This window comes from Pavona decussata, unplaced genomic scaffold (assembly GCF_977016875.1).
Source record: "Pavona decussata unplaced genomic scaffold, jaPavDecu1.1 SCAFFOLD_115, whole genome shotgun sequence".
Lineage (NCBI taxonomy): Eukaryota > Metazoa > Cnidaria > Anthozoa > Scleractinia > Agariciidae > Pavona > Pavona decussata.
The window spans coordinates 461709-479534 of record NW_028145529.1 but is presented as its reverse complement, the minus strand read 5'-3'; the positions used below and the strand labels follow the sequence as shown (position 1 = coordinate 479534).

General features: G+C 37.3%; 1 protein-coding gene across 1 annotated transcript in view; it reads left to right on the top strand.

Moving 5' to 3' along the window:
• LOC146469882 (talin-like) overlaps positions 1–17826 on the top strand; it is a 70028-nt gene that overhangs the window by 23146 nt on the left and 29056 nt on the right. Inside the window, exons 13-38 of the mRNA XM_085122728.1 lie at positions 63–126; positions 727–831; positions 2228–2317; positions 2590–2655; positions 2845–2946; positions 3389–3465; positions 3932–4023; positions 4257–4345; positions 4922–5062; positions 5716–5824; positions 6006–6057; positions 6867–7029; positions 7426–7524; positions 7911–8180; positions 8975–9205; positions 9910–10041; positions 10539–10667; positions 11086–11199; positions 12713–12826; positions 13201–13335; positions 14464–14592; positions 15315–15398; positions 16121–16348; positions 16424–16543; positions 17194–17391; positions 17581–17720. Of these exons, the coding sequence (XP_084978854.1) occupies positions 63–126; positions 727–831; positions 2228–2317; positions 2590–2655; positions 2845–2946; positions 3389–3465; positions 3932–4023; positions 4257–4345; positions 4922–5062; positions 5716–5824; positions 6006–6057; positions 6867–7029; positions 7426–7524; positions 7911–8180; positions 8975–9205; positions 9910–10041; positions 10539–10667; positions 11086–11199; positions 12713–12826; positions 13201–13335; positions 14464–14592; positions 15315–15398; positions 16121–16348; positions 16424–16543; positions 17194–17391; positions 17581–17720 (3273 nt within the window). The remainder of the gene's footprint in view (positions 1–62; positions 127–726; positions 832–2227; positions 2318–2589; positions 2656–2844; positions 2947–3388; positions 3466–3931; positions 4024–4256; positions 4346–4921; positions 5063–5715; positions 5825–6005; positions 6058–6866; positions 7030–7425; positions 7525–7910; positions 8181–8974; positions 9206–9909; positions 10042–10538; positions 10668–11085; positions 11200–12712; positions 12827–13200; positions 13336–14463; positions 14593–15314; positions 15399–16120; positions 16349–16423; positions 16544–17193; positions 17392–17580; positions 17721–17826) is intronic.

Here is a 17826-nt window from a genome sequence, read left to right as displayed (position 1 = left end):
ACCTGGTAACATATAGTGAAGTCATTGTTTACCAACAATGTTGTATTTTTCTCTTTTTACAGCTTGAAAGAATTCCTTCCAAAGGAATATGTAAAATCAAAGAATATAGAGAAGAAGATTAAAGAGGTGAGTTAAAAGTAAACTAAAATAACAGGTATTTCAGTTTATACTTATATTATTGGGTCGATCTTTCCAGTAGTACTTATGATCAAGCTTCAAGATTGACAGACTGTTGGAAGCAAGGTTGTAGAATGTTGGGGCCAGCCAAACATTATGTGCTCATGTCAGTTTTTTTGTGCAGGCTGACTCCTGTTCTTGACAATCAACCCTACACTAACAACAGCTAACATGCATGTCTGCCTTTTTTTTTTTTACTAAATTAATCATGTGATCCCCTAGCAAAGAAATTTGTTGACTTCTTTGAAGATTGTATACAGTGGTTAAAATGTTTTCAATATTAAATTGATAAGTACAAGTTTACAAGGGTGCCATACATGTACAAGAACATTCGAATCTGGCTCAAACTACATAGGGAATCACACTGTCAACTGTTTTAAAAGTTAGCAAGAAGTTTGGACTGAAGCAGGGAGGAGGAGTTTTGTTTGGCTCAGTGCAAGTGATTTACAATTTCTACTCTGTATTTCTACTTTGCATACTCCCTAGCCTAATAGAGCTCTACATTTACATGCGTGCATTAAACAGCCTTTCCAACTGAACATCTTGTAGGAACACAAGAAAGTATCTGGACATGATGAGCTTCAGGGAAAGTACAAATATGTACAGCTCTGCAGAGGATTAAAGACCTATGGAGTCACATTCTTTCTTGTCAAGGTAGCTTCTCAGAAAATTGATCAGAAAACACTGTATGTACATGTATCATCAGCATCATTAGATCGACCACTGTATTCCTCTGCGTCTGATGCGTTAACTACACTGAAGTGGTTAACACTAGAAAAAAGGCGCTTCCAGCGCCGATGCGTACATGTATATAAATGTCTTAATGGTCTCACGCATCACGAATTAACATTAGTCACTCAGCAAGAACAGCATAGTTACAACACAAGAAATAAAGCAAACCTCAAAATTCCATCCATTAAAAGAAACTGGGGTAAACAAAGAACTGGCTATCATGCTGTAAGCGATTTTAACTCGCTGGACAAAACTATACGAGCCTCTGTTAATGTAAATATTTTGAAGCGTCAGATTTTTAATTCATTGATTTAAGCATGGAACAAAGAACTGGCTATCATGCTGTAAGTGATTTTAACTCGCTGGACAAAACTATACGAGCCTCTGATAATGTAAATATTTTGAAGCGTCAGATTTTTAATTCATTGATTTAAGTTTTGTATTACACATAAGATACATTAGTTTTTAGTAGCATCTTTTAGCATTTTTATTCATTGTAAATTTTTAATTTTTAATTTTCGAGGTCCTTTTTGTAAACCACTTTTTAGTGAAAAAGTTTCCTCATTAAAGATTGTCATTATTATTATTATTATTATTATTATTATTACCGTACTAGCATGTCTGTGGTGTGTAAGATGTTAGAAGGCTAAAAACATTATTTTCATTACCAGTTGCCAGAATTGGTTTTCATGTTTCTTCAATAAACAATTAATAATAATAATAATAATAATAATAATAATAATAATAATAATAATAATAATAATAATAATAATAATAATAATAATAATAATAATAATAATGAATCTCCTACATTATGATTTCGATTTGTTTTTTCTTTTTTACTTGATGTTTGCAAAGAGGCTGTAGTACTTGGCTGTTAAATTGAAACTATTGCAAATTTGTTACAGGTTTGGTCAAGTGCTTGCCTAAAAAGTGAATGAATTTGATCAAGCAATGCATGTAACGTTTGTACTAAAGAATGAAAAGCTTTATTCATGTTACCACCAAAATGTGTTGTTTCATGTTGATATTGTTGTAGCATTACAAATAAGAATGATGCATTTTTCAGTGAGTCGAACTTACATGTAAGACCTACATGACTTTGTACTAATTACTATTAATACTAAGTTCAGATGCTCTACCACTGAGCTACAGGAGACTCGAGGGAGCTAAGGCCATTAAACTAGGTTCATGGGACAAACATCCTGCATACTGCTAGGATTGGAATGTAAATGTGTTGCATATAGTGTACATGTTTGGGCAATGGAATAAATGTGTCTGGTGAGCTGATTTGTTGTTGTTGTTTGTTTACTGACAGGAAAAAATGAAAGGAAAGAATAAACTGGTTCCCAGGTTGTTGGGTGTCACAAAAGAGAGCATACTGAGAGTCGATGAGAAAACTAAAGAGGTTGGTAGACAGTTGCAGGGCTGAAAAAAAAATGCTCAAAAAAATAAAATTATTGTCAGTGTTGCAGCCACTACATGCAAGTTTGCAGAGGTTTTCTACATGTGTTTAGAAAGCTTTTTGATGCAGTGCAAGAGTGTGTTAAAAAGGTAATGATTATAATAATTATACAGGTCAAAGAGTGTTGCTCAGTAGAAGAAGTGCACAAGGTCCCTTCCATTTTTTTTTATTTAATGATCCTTGCCTGATTTATTTGTTGTGCTGACTTTACTAAGGTGATGAAGACATGGCCACTAACAACAGTCAGACGTTGGGCAGCATCGCCAAACAGTTTTACACTGGTAAGGTCTTATTGCTGAACATACACTAACAGTTTCAAATGTTAATTTGTGTATTATTGGTCATTATAAAATACTGTCCTATTTGGTCAGACTGAAATTGGTTTTGACTGTTAATTGTTTTGTTGCACTCGACAGAATTTTGTTTTAGTAACTCAGTCTAAGTGTTAATATCTACTTAACTTCCAACAGGATTTTGGGGATTATTTGGAATCCTATTACTCAGTGCAGACCAATGAAGGTGAAAAGATCTCACAGCTAATTGCTGGGTACATCGATATTATATTAAAAAAGGTAAATAATTAAATGCTTAAATATGCTGACATGCTGACATGTAAATAAGTTGATATTCTTAGCCTGCATATTATTATTAATATTTTCTTTGACCAACATACGCTGTAGAGTGAACAGCTAACAACAAGAGTGAAATAAACCTCTCAGCCACATCATCAGAGTACTAATACTTCAAAATATAATGGAAACCAGAGCCTGTGATCGCTAAGAACTCAAGTTATTATGAAACTGAAACCCTATACTGTAATAACTAAACCTTAATGAATCAAAGCAAGGAACATGCCACGCGGTGGATGGCAATTGTTCCCTTTGCGCAAGAACGGCAAAAGTTAGTGGGCAGGCAGTGGGGAGGGGGGGGGGGGTGAGGGGCATTAATTCTTATCATAAGCTTACTCTGTCAGCAGTTACATGTAAATTATACAAAACTGTTTGTTACCTTCAGAGAAAAGGACAAGAAGGTTTTGATCCAGACTTTGATGAGGAATCAACAATGGTAGAAGATACTGTTACTCCACACACGTGAGTCCAGTACAATTTTTTTGTTTATATTTTAATGTTTTAAATTTTAATTTACATGTACTTAGAAGGGTTAAAAGAACACCATTGAGCCTCTTTTGTTTGGCCCAGAGTTAAGCCCATGTTACAGTCATTTTCGTTAAGTGAAAATTAATGCGGCCAGATTTCCATAACCCATTGATGTCACAACACACTGTAAGTAGCTTTCACTGTACACTCAACTCTCGCCTTGCGACACCTCGCTATTACGGACCCCTCCGATCATACGGACAACAACTAAATCCCCGGCAAAATAGAGTACAGATGTTTGACTGATATAAATTCCCACTTTTACGGACTCTCGCTATTACGGACTCTAACTTGTGGTCCCAATGGTGTCCACAATGATTGGAGTTAACTATAATAATTGGACAGCCTTTTTTTACTGTATTGTGGTTTTGTTCATGTTAAGCTTTTTTTTTTTTGTCAGAGGTACATATTTGGAACGTCAGACTAACAAGGTTGGCCATGCTGCTACAGGCTCAGTTGCTCTGCCCGCAGTAATGAGAGCTGGTGGTCCAGGTATGTCATCCAGTGTTCTGTTATTCCTTGCCAATGGTTACTTTCTCCTTCAAGGCATTGTTTTCATGGGTTAAGTGAGAATTTAAATGCCACTTTTTGTCAGTACAAGGGTCTATTTAGCTAGGCTGGCAGTGTTTATTGATTTTGTAGTTTTTGCCTTGCTTTGAGGTTTATGTTTGGCATCATGTGGTAGTCCTGTTTAGTTGTGATTTGTGGTTGCCACTTCTTTGTAGGAGCATCAAGATATAGTGTAGGGAAAATGGAGCCTGCCCAGTATGGAACAGTCACGGGATCTGCAAACACAGCTCACAGGCCTCCAATGGTATAATACATGTACATTATTTTACTCTACTATCATTTCACTCATTGATAAAATCATTATAATGCATTGTATTCTGTAGTTCAGGTTTTGAAATGGCTAAGATATCAAGGGAATTCTTATGAATTCTACAGGAAAAACAACAGACTAAGTTCTAAAGCTATGCTAAAATCCTAAATTAGCATTAAATTATTGCAACCTTGGCAGATGAGATTTGATTCATGGCAGATGCTAAAGATTTTTAAAATGTTAATACAGTGGTACAGCAGGATGTAGTTGCCTATTATGATGACCCTTATTCTTATTCTAAGATTAGATGTGTGGTTGCTTAAAATGACAGAAAGCAAAATTCAAAAAGCAGAAAGTTCTGTCTTCTTTAAACTGAGTGTTTGGGAATAGGTTTAAAATAATGTTTTTTGTCTTCTTATTTTATACTGTCTGACTTCAGGACTCTGTTAATTTTCTCTTGTCTTTTGCTTTCTTTTTTGTGGTCAATCACAATTTGACTGTTGTGTTAGTATTGTCAAAATTGTATGGCTCAACAGTGTTTGTGTTAACAGTGTTCCACTGTATTTTCAGGGTGGACAAGCCAAGCTTCACAGCCTTAGTCCAGCACAGAAGGCTTACATGAGCAGTCTGAGTCAAGGATTGGACACTATTGGTGCGGCAGAGAAGGATCTGGGCTCCCCTGCTCAAATCCCTGCTCTTGGGTCAGATCCGGTAAGTTGAGATGTACAGCACATAACTTCTATTACAATGTCACTTGTAAACTAAGACAGAATAAATATTAATTCCTGCAAGGATACATAATTTACCTGCATTGTACCAAAGTTTATGTCTAGAGACAAATTTGTTGCAATGTGTCCAGAGGAAATTGGAGATCAAATTATCTTTATTAGTCCCTTGCCATCTCATTGGTAAGAATATTAATATGCTGATTAAGTTATACTTTGCAAATTATGCAAAGTTTGTTTACTGTTTAATTCCAGGTCCTTAACCCCCACACAGAAGGGAATGGAAATTCCAGGGGGGTGGGGGTCCGTAAAGGCTGTAACTGGATTTTACATAGGGGTGATGGGGGGGGGGGGGGGGTCTTTGGGAAAATTCCTTAAGTCCAGCTAGTATTTCCTTTCTGGAAGTAAACAAACTTGTGAGCTGTGTTATTGGGTAATTGGGCAAATGGAGTTTTAAAAACCAGAGTCAGGTGAATTTTTGTGGACTTTACTTTTTCCATGATGGTTCCATTGGATTGGTTGCTAAAAATAAATCACTTTCAAAGCTCAGGTAACTAAATTTTCAATCTCTAGTTTTGACATGTGTATTGTCTGAATACTGCTTTGTGTATTAATTTGTGTCCATTGCATTAATCTTAGGCTTCACTGAAATGGAAACAGAATACTCTGGACCTTTCCAGGCAAAACGTTGCATCCAGACTTGCTGCTCTATCAGCTTCATGTGCTTCCATAGTGACACTCACATCAGGTAAATACTGATGGCTTCATCAGCCACATGGCTAGCAGGCTGGCTTATCTCTAGGACGCGTTCTTTTGGGACTGTATATATTGGAATAGGAACTCAGAATAGACGATATTTGTGTTCTTTTGGGAGCTTTTCTCTTTGCACTAATTAGGTTGTTATATTTTGCTGTTGCTGATTTTTTAAGGTGAGCCCGAGGAAACAAACTACACTGCTGCTGGGGCTGCTGTGAACACCATGTAAGTACACCTTACAAGCTTGACACCTGTTACTGTCACAGCTGACGTAAAATGCTAAAATCACAGTCGTCACAACATCGTCAAATTCAACTCCCAAGTAATCTGCTGAACGATGTTAGGATTCCTGTTTTTCTTTTCAAGCTGTACAGTGAAATGTATAGTGAGTGGCTTGTAGGAATGGATCCAGAAGGGAGGCCCTTGTCCACTTTTACATGTATGACAAGTTAGAAATGAAGGAACTTTATATTTATAAATTTCTTATCATGATCAGGGATTATACATGTACATGTAAATGTACATACCCATGGATGTCCTAACCACCACCCTCCCTTTCAACTATAATCTTGCATTGTTTGGTTGTTAAAGAAAGAGAGAGATTGTTAATCACCTCATTTTATTAGCCCTTATTTCTCAACCTTAAAAATTAATGGCTGTTTTGCACTGTTTTTATTTTTTTGGGGCTGTGTTAATTGAAGGGCTCATGGCACAATCATCCCATAGTGCATTTCAGATCACTTTCTGTTGTTTTAGCTCAAATTCACCGGATATTTTGCATGTGGCCTTGATATTCCTTCAGGAAACGTTGCATCAATGTTTATCTGCTGCTTTGTGCTTTGTTTGCAACAAAAAGCTATGATTATGGGGAAGATTTTTGTTTTTATCGCAAAACAAAGTGCGAAGCAGTGGATAATTGATCTGAAATGCACCATAGGTCTGTTATGCTCCAAGCCCTTCAATTATTTGTATGTGTACACCTTCCTTTATCAGTCTTTCACTAATGTTTTCTGTGACCTCATTAACTTTTTCAGCTCATCAAATCTTCAAGACTTGTCGAAAGGAATCAAAATGATTGCTGGTTTATTGGATGATGACGATGATGGTAAAAACCTTTTGGATGCTACACGAGGCTTGGCTAGCGCTTTTTCAAATCTGCTGAAGGCTGCTCAAGAAGGGGGTGGAGCAGATAGTGAGGTTAGAATAATTTATACACATTTATTTTTAATTTTAGTAGAGTAAAGTAAAGTAAAGTAAAGTGAAACTATTGAATCTCCCAGTGAGGGTTTTTCAGACCCAACATACATAAGCATATAAATAACTCAAGTTAAAAATATCAAATAAAATATATAAGCGTTAAAATCATAATAATAGATAAAAACATCAATAGGTAACTGTCCTAGCTAGCTGACAAGAAATGGTTCAAACGGGAGTTCTCTAAGTTTCTTTTTAAAAGTACGCAGGCCGTCTGCAGCAGTGATCTCATGTGGCAATGAGGTCCAGAAAAAAGTTTGTTGACCTGCGGCCGATTGATAAGATGGAAATAATAATATTAAAAATTACCATGTGCTGATGGTTATGTGTTTATTATAGTCCAGAGGCAAATTATTGTCAGCAGCAGGAAATGTGGGTTCATCTGGAGCAACACTGTTACAGTACATGGGTGAACCTGAGGTGGATCAACAAACTCAGGTAACTACATTGCACAGTCTATCATTAAACTAACTGACAAGTTATACTAGCTTTGTTAAGTTGGTAGATCTGCATGTGATCTGATCAAAGGAGAATACTATCCATGACAACAATGTAAGTGACAATGTAAGGAACCACTTGCGTCTCCGTGGAAAAAGAACTTTACATGTATGGGTCTAGTGGCATTATATACTTAATGTCAGGGAGATTAGGATTGAGACCAAAACTTCACTGTGAATTGCCCTTGAAGAACAAGAAAACCGGAAGCTTACATGTAAATCTCCTACCCTCTGACTGATTTGTCTCATGTACTGTGAGGAGGTGAATTTAAAGAACTAAAATTAATGCTTGTAGACCTAACAAAAAGATATCACTATTTTTCACAGGAAATGCTCTTGGCTCTTGCTCAAGCTGTTGCCAATGCAACAGCAGCATTGGTGCTAAAAGCAAAAAATGTGGCCAGCCAATCCAATGACACAGGAGCTCAAAGTAAGGTTATCACTGCAGCGAAGGAGACAGCAAGAACTACAGCCCAGCTGGTCGCCTGTGTCAAGGTTGTAGTCCCATCGATAAGCAGTCACATGTGCCAGGAACAAGTTGTTGAGGCTGCCAAACTCGTCGCCACTGCTGTGGATGACACAGAAGGTGCTTGTAAGGTGAGGAATAGCATAGCCTGTTCCATAATTGTTACTCATCAGGGTTATTCATGGGATAAAAACAATGTCATAAAGGTTATTTTTATTTGTTTACCCCTTCCATACTAGCTAGTTTTGTTTCTTAATTCTTGTAATCAATCAAGCATCACTTAATTGTAAGTTTTTTTGAGCTTTTGGGAAACGTACAGTAACAATGAAGAAACAACAATGTTAAACAAACTTTATTTAAGACTGTGTGCCCCAGTCAACTCTAGGATAGATATCAGAAACTTGTATGGGCCATGTGTTGAATGACCTTGAATTAACTTAGTATTTAGAATTAAGATAAAAAAAAAAAAACCAACGCATAATTCTTATGCTGGTTATTAAGAAATAGAAACAAGTCGCAAAATCATTGATAACAACATTATGGAGATGAACCAGGTCTCTTAAGAAATATATATTTTTGTAAGTGAACTGGTGAAAGATATCAAATCTGGAGCATTCCTAATTTGTTATAGGAAACAGGCCAATAATTTTATTAGTAATTTTAATTAGTAATGGAAATAAAATAAGCCCCCCCCCCCAAAAAAAAAAAAAATATAATAATAATAATAATAATAATAATAATAATAATAATTAATAAATAAATAAATAAATAAATAAATAAATAAGAAATAAATAAATTCTTGCTTAAATTCTTTGGATTCATGTTAGACTATATGTACATGTAGATGTGGAAACTGGCTGGTGAGCTGTTTGGTTCCGTCAGTCTATTTTGGTTTGTTCTAACTGAACTTTGTCGTGGTTTTCAGGAAGCAGCACCCGCAGACTCTGATTTACTGCCAGAGATGATGACAGCAGCTCAAGCTGTGCGGGATGCTCTGAACAGTGTGCTTATTAAGGTGCGAGAAGGAGGCCGAGATGCTCAACAAGCTGGGCAGTATGATGCAGCATGTGACGACATTCTAGGAGCCACTGATAGACTGTTTAACAGCATGGGTAATGCAGGAGAGATGGTCAAGCAGGCAAAGATCTTAGCTCAGGTATGCAGTATGTATATGTACAGTGTGAGAAGATATTAAAATTAGCTTTAATTTCTATTTTGGAGCTCTAACATGTTTTTCAAATCTTTTGTGTTTTAAAGCTAAGGGATACTTATCATTACTGAATTACAGGTGTATGGAACATTGTTGATTAGACTTGTTAGTCAGAGCAGTGAATGAAAATTTAATATCATTAAGCAAATGTCAATCCCTTACTGGATGTGTTCATTGTTAGTTAAACATCACTTCATTTGAAACCAATAGCTCTCTTTGTATGATTCAGTTTTGTTTTGATCTTTCTCTAACAAAGGGCCCTACTGGTCTCTAAAACTGCATCATTAATGATGACAATGCAGATCATGCCACACAGAAGGTTGTTTCATCACCAAATTTAAAATTTGCATTGAAGACGATATCCAGTCTGAAAATTAAAATGATATCACTGTATTTACAACCAATTTTTGACCATCCTGAGCAGTGAAGGAAAAATCACTTGGGCTTGTGGTTCTTGAAAAAATTTGATTTTTTACCATACTGTGATGTATTCTGTGGGATTTGAAGCACCACCCATAGTGCCCAAATGCATGCATTTCAAGAGCTCTTCCCAACTCTGTCTTATTTTCAGTGTACAATGTCAAAACAGCCAATGAGTTATTACCCCTTTAAATTATGTGAGTTATGAATCTTTTCCATTAAATATTAAGGCATCATCTTCACTGGTTACTGGCATCAAAGCAGAGGCTGAAACTCAGGACGATTCAGATTCACAGAAACGTCTTCTAGCAGCAGCCAAAGTGCTGGCTGATGCCACAGCAAAACTTGTTGAAGCAGCAAAGGTTAGTTTATAAGGTTAACATAGAATGAATTTAAATGATACTCAGAAGTGATAAGGTGCATGGCTTCTGCAGTGTAAACTGTGTCAGTGTCAGTGAAATATATATTTATTCAAGATTTGTACTATTAAACAATTCAATTCAGTGCATCCCATCTGTACCCTCAGATACTATCTTTCTACTGTCAAGTAGAAGACTGCAGTTCAAACTTAATTCAACAGACATTAAGTACATGTAACCGGTTTTTGAAACAAAAATTTCAAGGCCTGATGAAAAGCCCCGATAATATGGAGGGGAGCAGGGATTGGGTTTGCAAACATGCAGTAGAATGGCATCGAGTTCAGGGGGAAAGTAATGCCCATATGTTTATTCACTTTGAAAAAATGTGGAGGTAGTAGTCAGATGAGCTAATTAAAGTTCCCTGATCTGTGAGATTGAAAAAGGCAGCAGGGTTTATTACTATTTTTGTTTAAGACATGATGTTACTCTGTTTTGAACAGGGAGCAGCCAAAAACCCTAATGCTGCTGATCAGCAGCAGAAGCTTAAACAGGCTGCAGAGGATTTGAGGTCAGCAACTAATGCCGCAGCCAGTGATGCTTTGAAGAAGAAACTCGTCAAAAGACTTGAGGTGGGTACTTGAAGTAAATTCTACATCTAAAAGTATTCTGAACCTATATGAGTCTTCTTATCAGATAACAAGAATTTTGTTTGCAATAGCTGTCACTATTAATTTAATTTTGCGAACCATCACTGCAGTCCTGAAGTAGTTGTAGGTTTATGTAAACTCACATGACACGGTATTTTGCCTTAAATAGAAAGTTCCAGGTTACTGTGAGTAAAGTAGAGGAGACAATATTATTTGTTTCATGTTCTTAAGAAATTTTGAGTTTTGGAGTTGTCTTAAGTTCATATTTCATATGAATCCACGTAAAGCAAAATCACGCAGTATTGCTCTAAAAGATAACTTTTGGAGTACTTACTGTTTTATCTATGCAGTGGAGTCATAAAAGGAGGCAATCCATGTTTTATTGTTATTTTTTTATCAGGCAGCTGCAAAGGAGGCAGCAGGCCAGGCTACACAGCTGATTGCCGCAGCTCGTATGGCAGGTCCTTCTAATCGAAATCAGACTTCTCAGCAGCAATTGAGTGATCAGTGTAAAGTAAGTTTGAACCTCAGAAGAATGATTGTCCTGAATGCTATAATTACAGTCAACTCTTGCCTTGTGGACACCTCACTACAGTTGTACAGCCAGAGGTCAAAGTCCTGGTGAACATGAATAACTGAAAATGCTTGCGGACTTTCTGTACTGTCAATGCCATTAGGTGACTGTTATACAAGGAGTTGACTGCCGTTCTATCAGTACAGTATAGAAGTTGGATTAAATTCACACTGTGGAACAGAAAACTTGGGTTAATGAAAGGGCCAAGCCAAGTCTATTATTATTATTATTATGATCATCATCATCGTCATCGTCGTCATCGTCGTGGTCCTCGTCGTTGTTGTCGTCGTCGTCGTCGTCATCATCATCATCATTATTATTATTTGGAGGGGCAGGGGAGGGGGTTGTGGGTGGGTGGCGAGTAAAACTGTGTATATGAAGTGTAGAAAGGGTTAATGCTCTTATGTTGAGGCATCAAGAACTTCAAGTTTGGGGTTTGAATTGAGTTAGTGAGATTCAGCCATGCCATGCATATTTACTAAGATTAACACCCTTGGGTATTAGTCAAAAATTAAATTCATCAAGGGGGCATCAATCAAAAATTAAAAAAAAAAAGGACGAAGAACAAAAGGTAAGTGAGGCAGCTATAAATACTACTGCTTTATAATCCTTTGAGGCCCATTTAGATGATACAACTTTTGCTTACCACTTTCACATTTGATTTTGAGGGCGCACACTGCTTGCATCATGCAAAAAAGTCACAACTCTTGTCATTCAATATTGCCTATACCTACTTAAGATTGTCGTAGGATTTTGAAACATGTTTTAAAATCCTACGACATTTTTTTGTGACATACACGACAGTTGTAATGAATTGTAGGTTCGATTTACACAAAACAATTCGTGTTGTAGGCCTGTTGTGAGCCTGTTGCATGTGACAAAGTCTTACCATGTAAATCGGCCTTTAGATATCCTCTAGGTTTGGTCTAAATAAGCTTGTCCTTCCAGGAGTATTCAGTGTTCTCTTTTGACCATTAGCAGATGACAGTTTGAGTGGGCATTTAATTGAGAGAGAGGGAGCATTTACTCATGAAGTGAATATGATAATCTTAACAATACATTTAGAAGGCTATTAGTCTAAAAAAAAATCCCACCCACCCATCCCAGGTAAATTTTAAATTTCCCAAACCTGAGTCGTGCACCAAACAACAAGCAACACGTTTTGCTTAAAATGATTGTCCAGACACACGCCGGCCCCAAAGTTAATACACAACATTGTTTTTGTAGTAAAATTGTCATTTACGGCTAGTGATTAAATCTCCCCTTATCATGTACATGTAGCTTGTACTGCTCTTTAATAAGGAACAATGTCCTTTGCTTTCCTGGTAATAAGAATCAGCATTACTTTACCAGGATGTCAACTGACACTGTGCACTTAGGATACTGTAACTGACTTGTCAACCAAATTGTACAATTTGAAACATTATTTAATGTAATGACTTTTTTTTTCCAGCCTGTAGAAGAAAACATCAACCACCTTGTAGAGGCTCTGAGAGAAACTGGACGAAATCCTGATGTAGCTGCTCCCCAGCTAGGGCTTATTAGTGCCTCAAAGGAGTTTATTCAGGTAGGTGCACCGCTAATTTGCACCAGTACAGCTGTAGATCCTCAGGTGAAGCATGACATCATCATATCTACATACACTGTACTTTAATTATTCCAGAGTTAACTTTAACTTGTAGCATTTGCTTCAGTGTTGCCATGAAGAGTTGGTAAGTGAGTTTTACAATGTAAACAAATGTTCTGTTTATCAAAAGAGTTGATAGCTAAAAGTAAATTATTATAAATTGGCCACCGTAGAGAGATTTCAGTGGTGATGTTTCCAGTGTTATTCTTAGCAAATTCGCTCTGACGAAGGGCTAACGCTCAAAATGTCAGCACTTTATGGTGGCTAATTTACCTTTAGAAAGTAACCCCCTTATCCATTTGAAATTTTTATAGCCAACATCTAAACTGGTTGCTAACTCCAAAGCTGCTCTTCCGACGATTGGAGATCCCATCACAGCTACACAACTTGCAAACTTTGCCAAGTCAACTGCTTCTGCATTGGGAGAGCTAAGAGAAGCGGCAGATAAGGTGAGAACAATCAGCCAGTGGGACACTTATCCGGTGTGGTAAAAAGGCTATTTTCAGTACTTATAACTGTGATGTGTCATGTTATTATGTCGTTTGTTGATACAGCTTTCATTCTGCTTCCTTGCACCCATTCAGTGATTCTTCAATATTTTGGCTTTACTTTTCTTGAAAACTAAGTGCAAACGGGCAAAGAAAACATTAAGGCATTATCAGTTTTGAAGGCTACATGCAAAAAATCAGGCACTTTTGATTCAAAAACTTTTGCAACCTAAATGGTCACTCTGGAAGACTTCTCCACTGTTCTCTTCATTATTGATAATCAATCAATGAATTACCAGTTAAAAAATGAACATGAGTGATTGAGTCGGTTGCTATACATGTAAAGGCTGGCCATTCCTTCACCCACTTGATCAACTTAACTACTCAATCAGTTATTGGTTCACTCTTCTATTTGTTCATTGTTCATTTATTGTTGTTTCACCTTGTACAAATTCTGTGTACTTTTAAAGAGAGTATATGGAGACATTCATAATTGTTCACCCCTATCTTGCATTCATTGATAAAATGTCATTGAGTGATTGTGGTTCTTGCTAATATTTGCTATGTTAGTCACATGCTTACTCCGTAATGGAGAAGTTTTCATTTGAGCATTTGTAAAACCAAAGCCAGAGCAATCTCTGGCTAATTACAACAGAAACAAACAATGCAATGGACCAATCAGAATTTGATGTAGATACATGTACAGTGGAACCTTGATTTAACGAAGTCCCAAGGGACTAGGGAAATTGGTTAATTAATATCGAGGGTTTGTTATATCACAGTTCTGTTCAATACATTTTAAAAAGGCTGGGTAGGAGAATATTGTTTGTTACTTGTATACCGAGGACTTTGTTCTACAGAGGTTCATTAAATCAAGGTTCCACTGTAACTGGTACCAAGCATAGGGGGGATGAGTGCAAACAAGTCATTATTGGTTTTGGTTTTGCTTCCCATTGGTTGAGAAAGTATAGTGCTAGTTTGGGTAACCAATCACAGAGTGTAGTGAAGCAAAACCGAAGGAAACACAAAATTTCTTTCAACACTCAATATTATTGAAAACTGTTCTATTGTGTTTTGTTATCTATTCAGGCTGCTGAGGCTTGTGGAACACTTGAGATTGACAGTGCTTTGGATACTGTTGGCTCTCTTGGTCGTGACCTGGAAGCTTATGAAAAGAGTGCAGAAGAAGGAAAACTGCTTCCATTGCCTGGAGAGACTGTAAGTGATCATAAAGAACACATTTTTGATACTTCCATTCCTAGTTGTTGTAAGGTTCAAGGCTGAATTTAAATTATCCTGAATTTTACTTTGACCAATTAATAGAATTGAAAATGAAGACTACCACAAGAAAATACATTCTGTGTATTCCTTGCTATAAGTCTTTGTTGTTCAGAATGGTCATTTATGAATTTAGAATTTAGAATTTAGAAACATTTTGCATGGTACATTTGTACATGAATAATTACCGTAATGCAAAAGGAAAGCACTGGTCAGTAGCTCTTTGAATTGGTTCAAAATGTCAGCTTTGGAAAGAAAATATGGTTGTTGTAATAGGAAATGCTTCTACCATATTGAATATCCAAGTGTGTCTTTTTCCTCTTTGCTTTTCTACCAAAACATCATAATTACAGTTTTGATTGAGTTATATTTTTGTAGTTTGGAAATGTAGATGTTTTAATACTGAATAGATCAGATTTCAGATGTTTTGTACTACATGTATGTATAAATGTCCTGTTAGACTTAATCCTAAGATGGTTTTTCTTGCATGCAAGGGTAGTGAAATAAAAAAAAAACTTGATCAGGAAGTCATAATGTGCAAGTCTTTTGATAGTAGTGCTTTTCTCATGTACAGTGATATTTTTGTTATGGTAGAAACATAAGTTAGAAATGATTGCTCCATGTAGCTTATAACATCCTTTGAATTCAATTTCAATTTACAGGTAGAATCTTGTGGTCTTGAACTTGGGGCAACATCCAAGTCTGTGGGATCATCAATGGCACAGCTGCTCACAGCTGCTTCACAGGCATGTCTACATTCCATTACTGCATGCTTCTGATGACACTGCTGCACAGTGCAGAACATTTTCATACAACTCATCTTACAATGTTTTTTAGCCAGTTGTCTCTGAATCATTGCAGACAAGCAACAAGCAGAGTTGTGGTGAAAACCATTGCAAGGGAAATTGCACATGAATTCACAAATATGCGTGTTTCATTCACTGCGTTTACTTATTTGTACCTTTCTCCTCCGACTTGGGTTAATGTTCAGTGTTGAGAAATGTAACATGTTGAATCACAGTTACAGCACATTTGCATGCTAAACACTAGATGGCTGCCACCCAAGTGAAATGATTGATCTTAGACTGAAATCATCATTTTCCAAACGTTTTTCAGGTTGATTCTATATCCTTCGAATGCAGATAGGAGGTCAAAGTGTACATATAGATGTTTTCTCTCTCTCTTTTTTTTTAATGTGAACCAAAACATTGTTTACATGGCGTGAGATTGTGGGGAAAAGTGATTTAGGGCATGGCTTGTTATTGACTGGGTTGCCAAAAATAGCTCATTTGTACATTTCTTCAATGCAATTTGGTACCTCCAACCACCCCTCCCCCCCAAAAAAGAAGGAATTCCCAATATAATGGTCTGCTACAGCAGGTTACAGTGTGTGATGTGAAACTACATGTACATGTACCAGGCTGAGAAGATAGTCATTGAATACTCTAACATTCACCATTATTTACAGGGCAATGAAAGCTACACAGGCATTGCAGCAAGGGACACAGCGAGCGCCTTGCGAGTGTTGACAGCCGCTGCCAGGGGTGTAGCAGCAACTACAGATGATAGAGCTTTGCAGATGAATCTTATCAAGGCAACTCAGGCTGTTGTTGCTGAGTCAGCAAAATTAATTCATGAGGCAAAGAATGCAGTGAATAATCCTGGTGACACCAGCAACCAGCCCAGACTTGCACAGGTAATGACTGGCTTACATAAGAGGGTTGTTTGTGTACTGCAGTTTATTTATTAGCGCTACTTATGTTTTCAACAGGCTGCAAAAGATGTCTCCCATGCTCTCAACAACTGTGTTAACTTCCTGCCTGGTCAAAGGGATGTTGACGAGGCTATAAAGGCTGTGATGAATTCCAGTCAGAGTTTAGCTGTAGAGGATGTAAGTAAAGAAGTCAAGACCTTATTTCAGTCAAACTTTTGGAGGAGGCCAGGGGGTGGGGGTACTCTAAAAATTTTGGGTGGAGGTACATGTATGCTGCTGGGACTATGAAACAGTTACCTTAAACTAGGCCAGCTGCATTTTGCAACTCTATACCAGACTTGAGACCAAAAATCCCTTCCCTATCCCAGACTTGCTATTTTTCAGTTGGTCACTATCAAGGTCAAGCCAAAACAAAATCTTCTACATGTACAACAACAGGTAAAACACATTTTTCAGGGAAACCTAGTCTGGACTAAATTCTTCAAGCAATTGATTAGTTTCCTGGAAAATGATACAGTGTATAATGCTGAGTCCAGGAATCTAACCGGGCCACATTGGTAGGAGGATGAGTACTCTCACCACTGTGCCATTCCTACTCCCCAATCCCATCAGGGAGTATTCTGGTATGAAATGGAGGAATTCTTGTTGTCCTCAAGATGTGTCGTTGCTTTAATTCCCATCAAAGCATTTGCTGGACACTTGATATGTAATCGCAGTCTTCTGTTTAATAATTGTACTCAAGATTTGTCCTGAATCTTCACTGTATTAGAATGACTTAAAGTCATGCAGTTGATGTGACAAGAACACACTTGTTTATTGGCCCATAGTTCCCTGACACATCAGAGGGTTACCAAGTGGTCCAGGAGAAACTAAGCATGCGAGGAGCTGCTCTGAATGCCGCAGCCAGTGATATGGTGTCAGCGTCACGTGGAACATCCAATCAACTTGCAGCATCAACAAAGAAGTTTTCACTATCGTACCAAGATCTGTTGGACAGTGGTATGAAGTTAGCTGGGCAAGCCAAGGTACCTCTTTTGTTTCTATCGAGACCTATTATATACAAACAAACTTAAAATGTTTTAAAAAGTTGAAATGTAAGACTTAGTTTAGAACTCTCGTCTACACCATGCGTGTGGCACACTTTTTTGTCATTAGTGGCAAAACTTGATCTGTTCTGTGGACTTACCTGTAGCGTTTTGTTCTGTACCTTTTAGGATGATGCAGCAAAGGATTCTTTGGTGCGCAACTTGAAAAACACGTCCACAGCTTCCAGTAAACTTCTCTTGGCTGCTAAATCTTTGGTCTCGGATCCCAACGCACCAAATGCAAAGAACTCACTGGCTAATGCTGCAAGGTCAGTAATTTTCCTGCAGCATACTAGGGGAGTCATTGCTGTCAACAGATACAATTTAATATACACTGTATGTACTGTATGCAGAGTGTCGTGACAGAGTGTGACA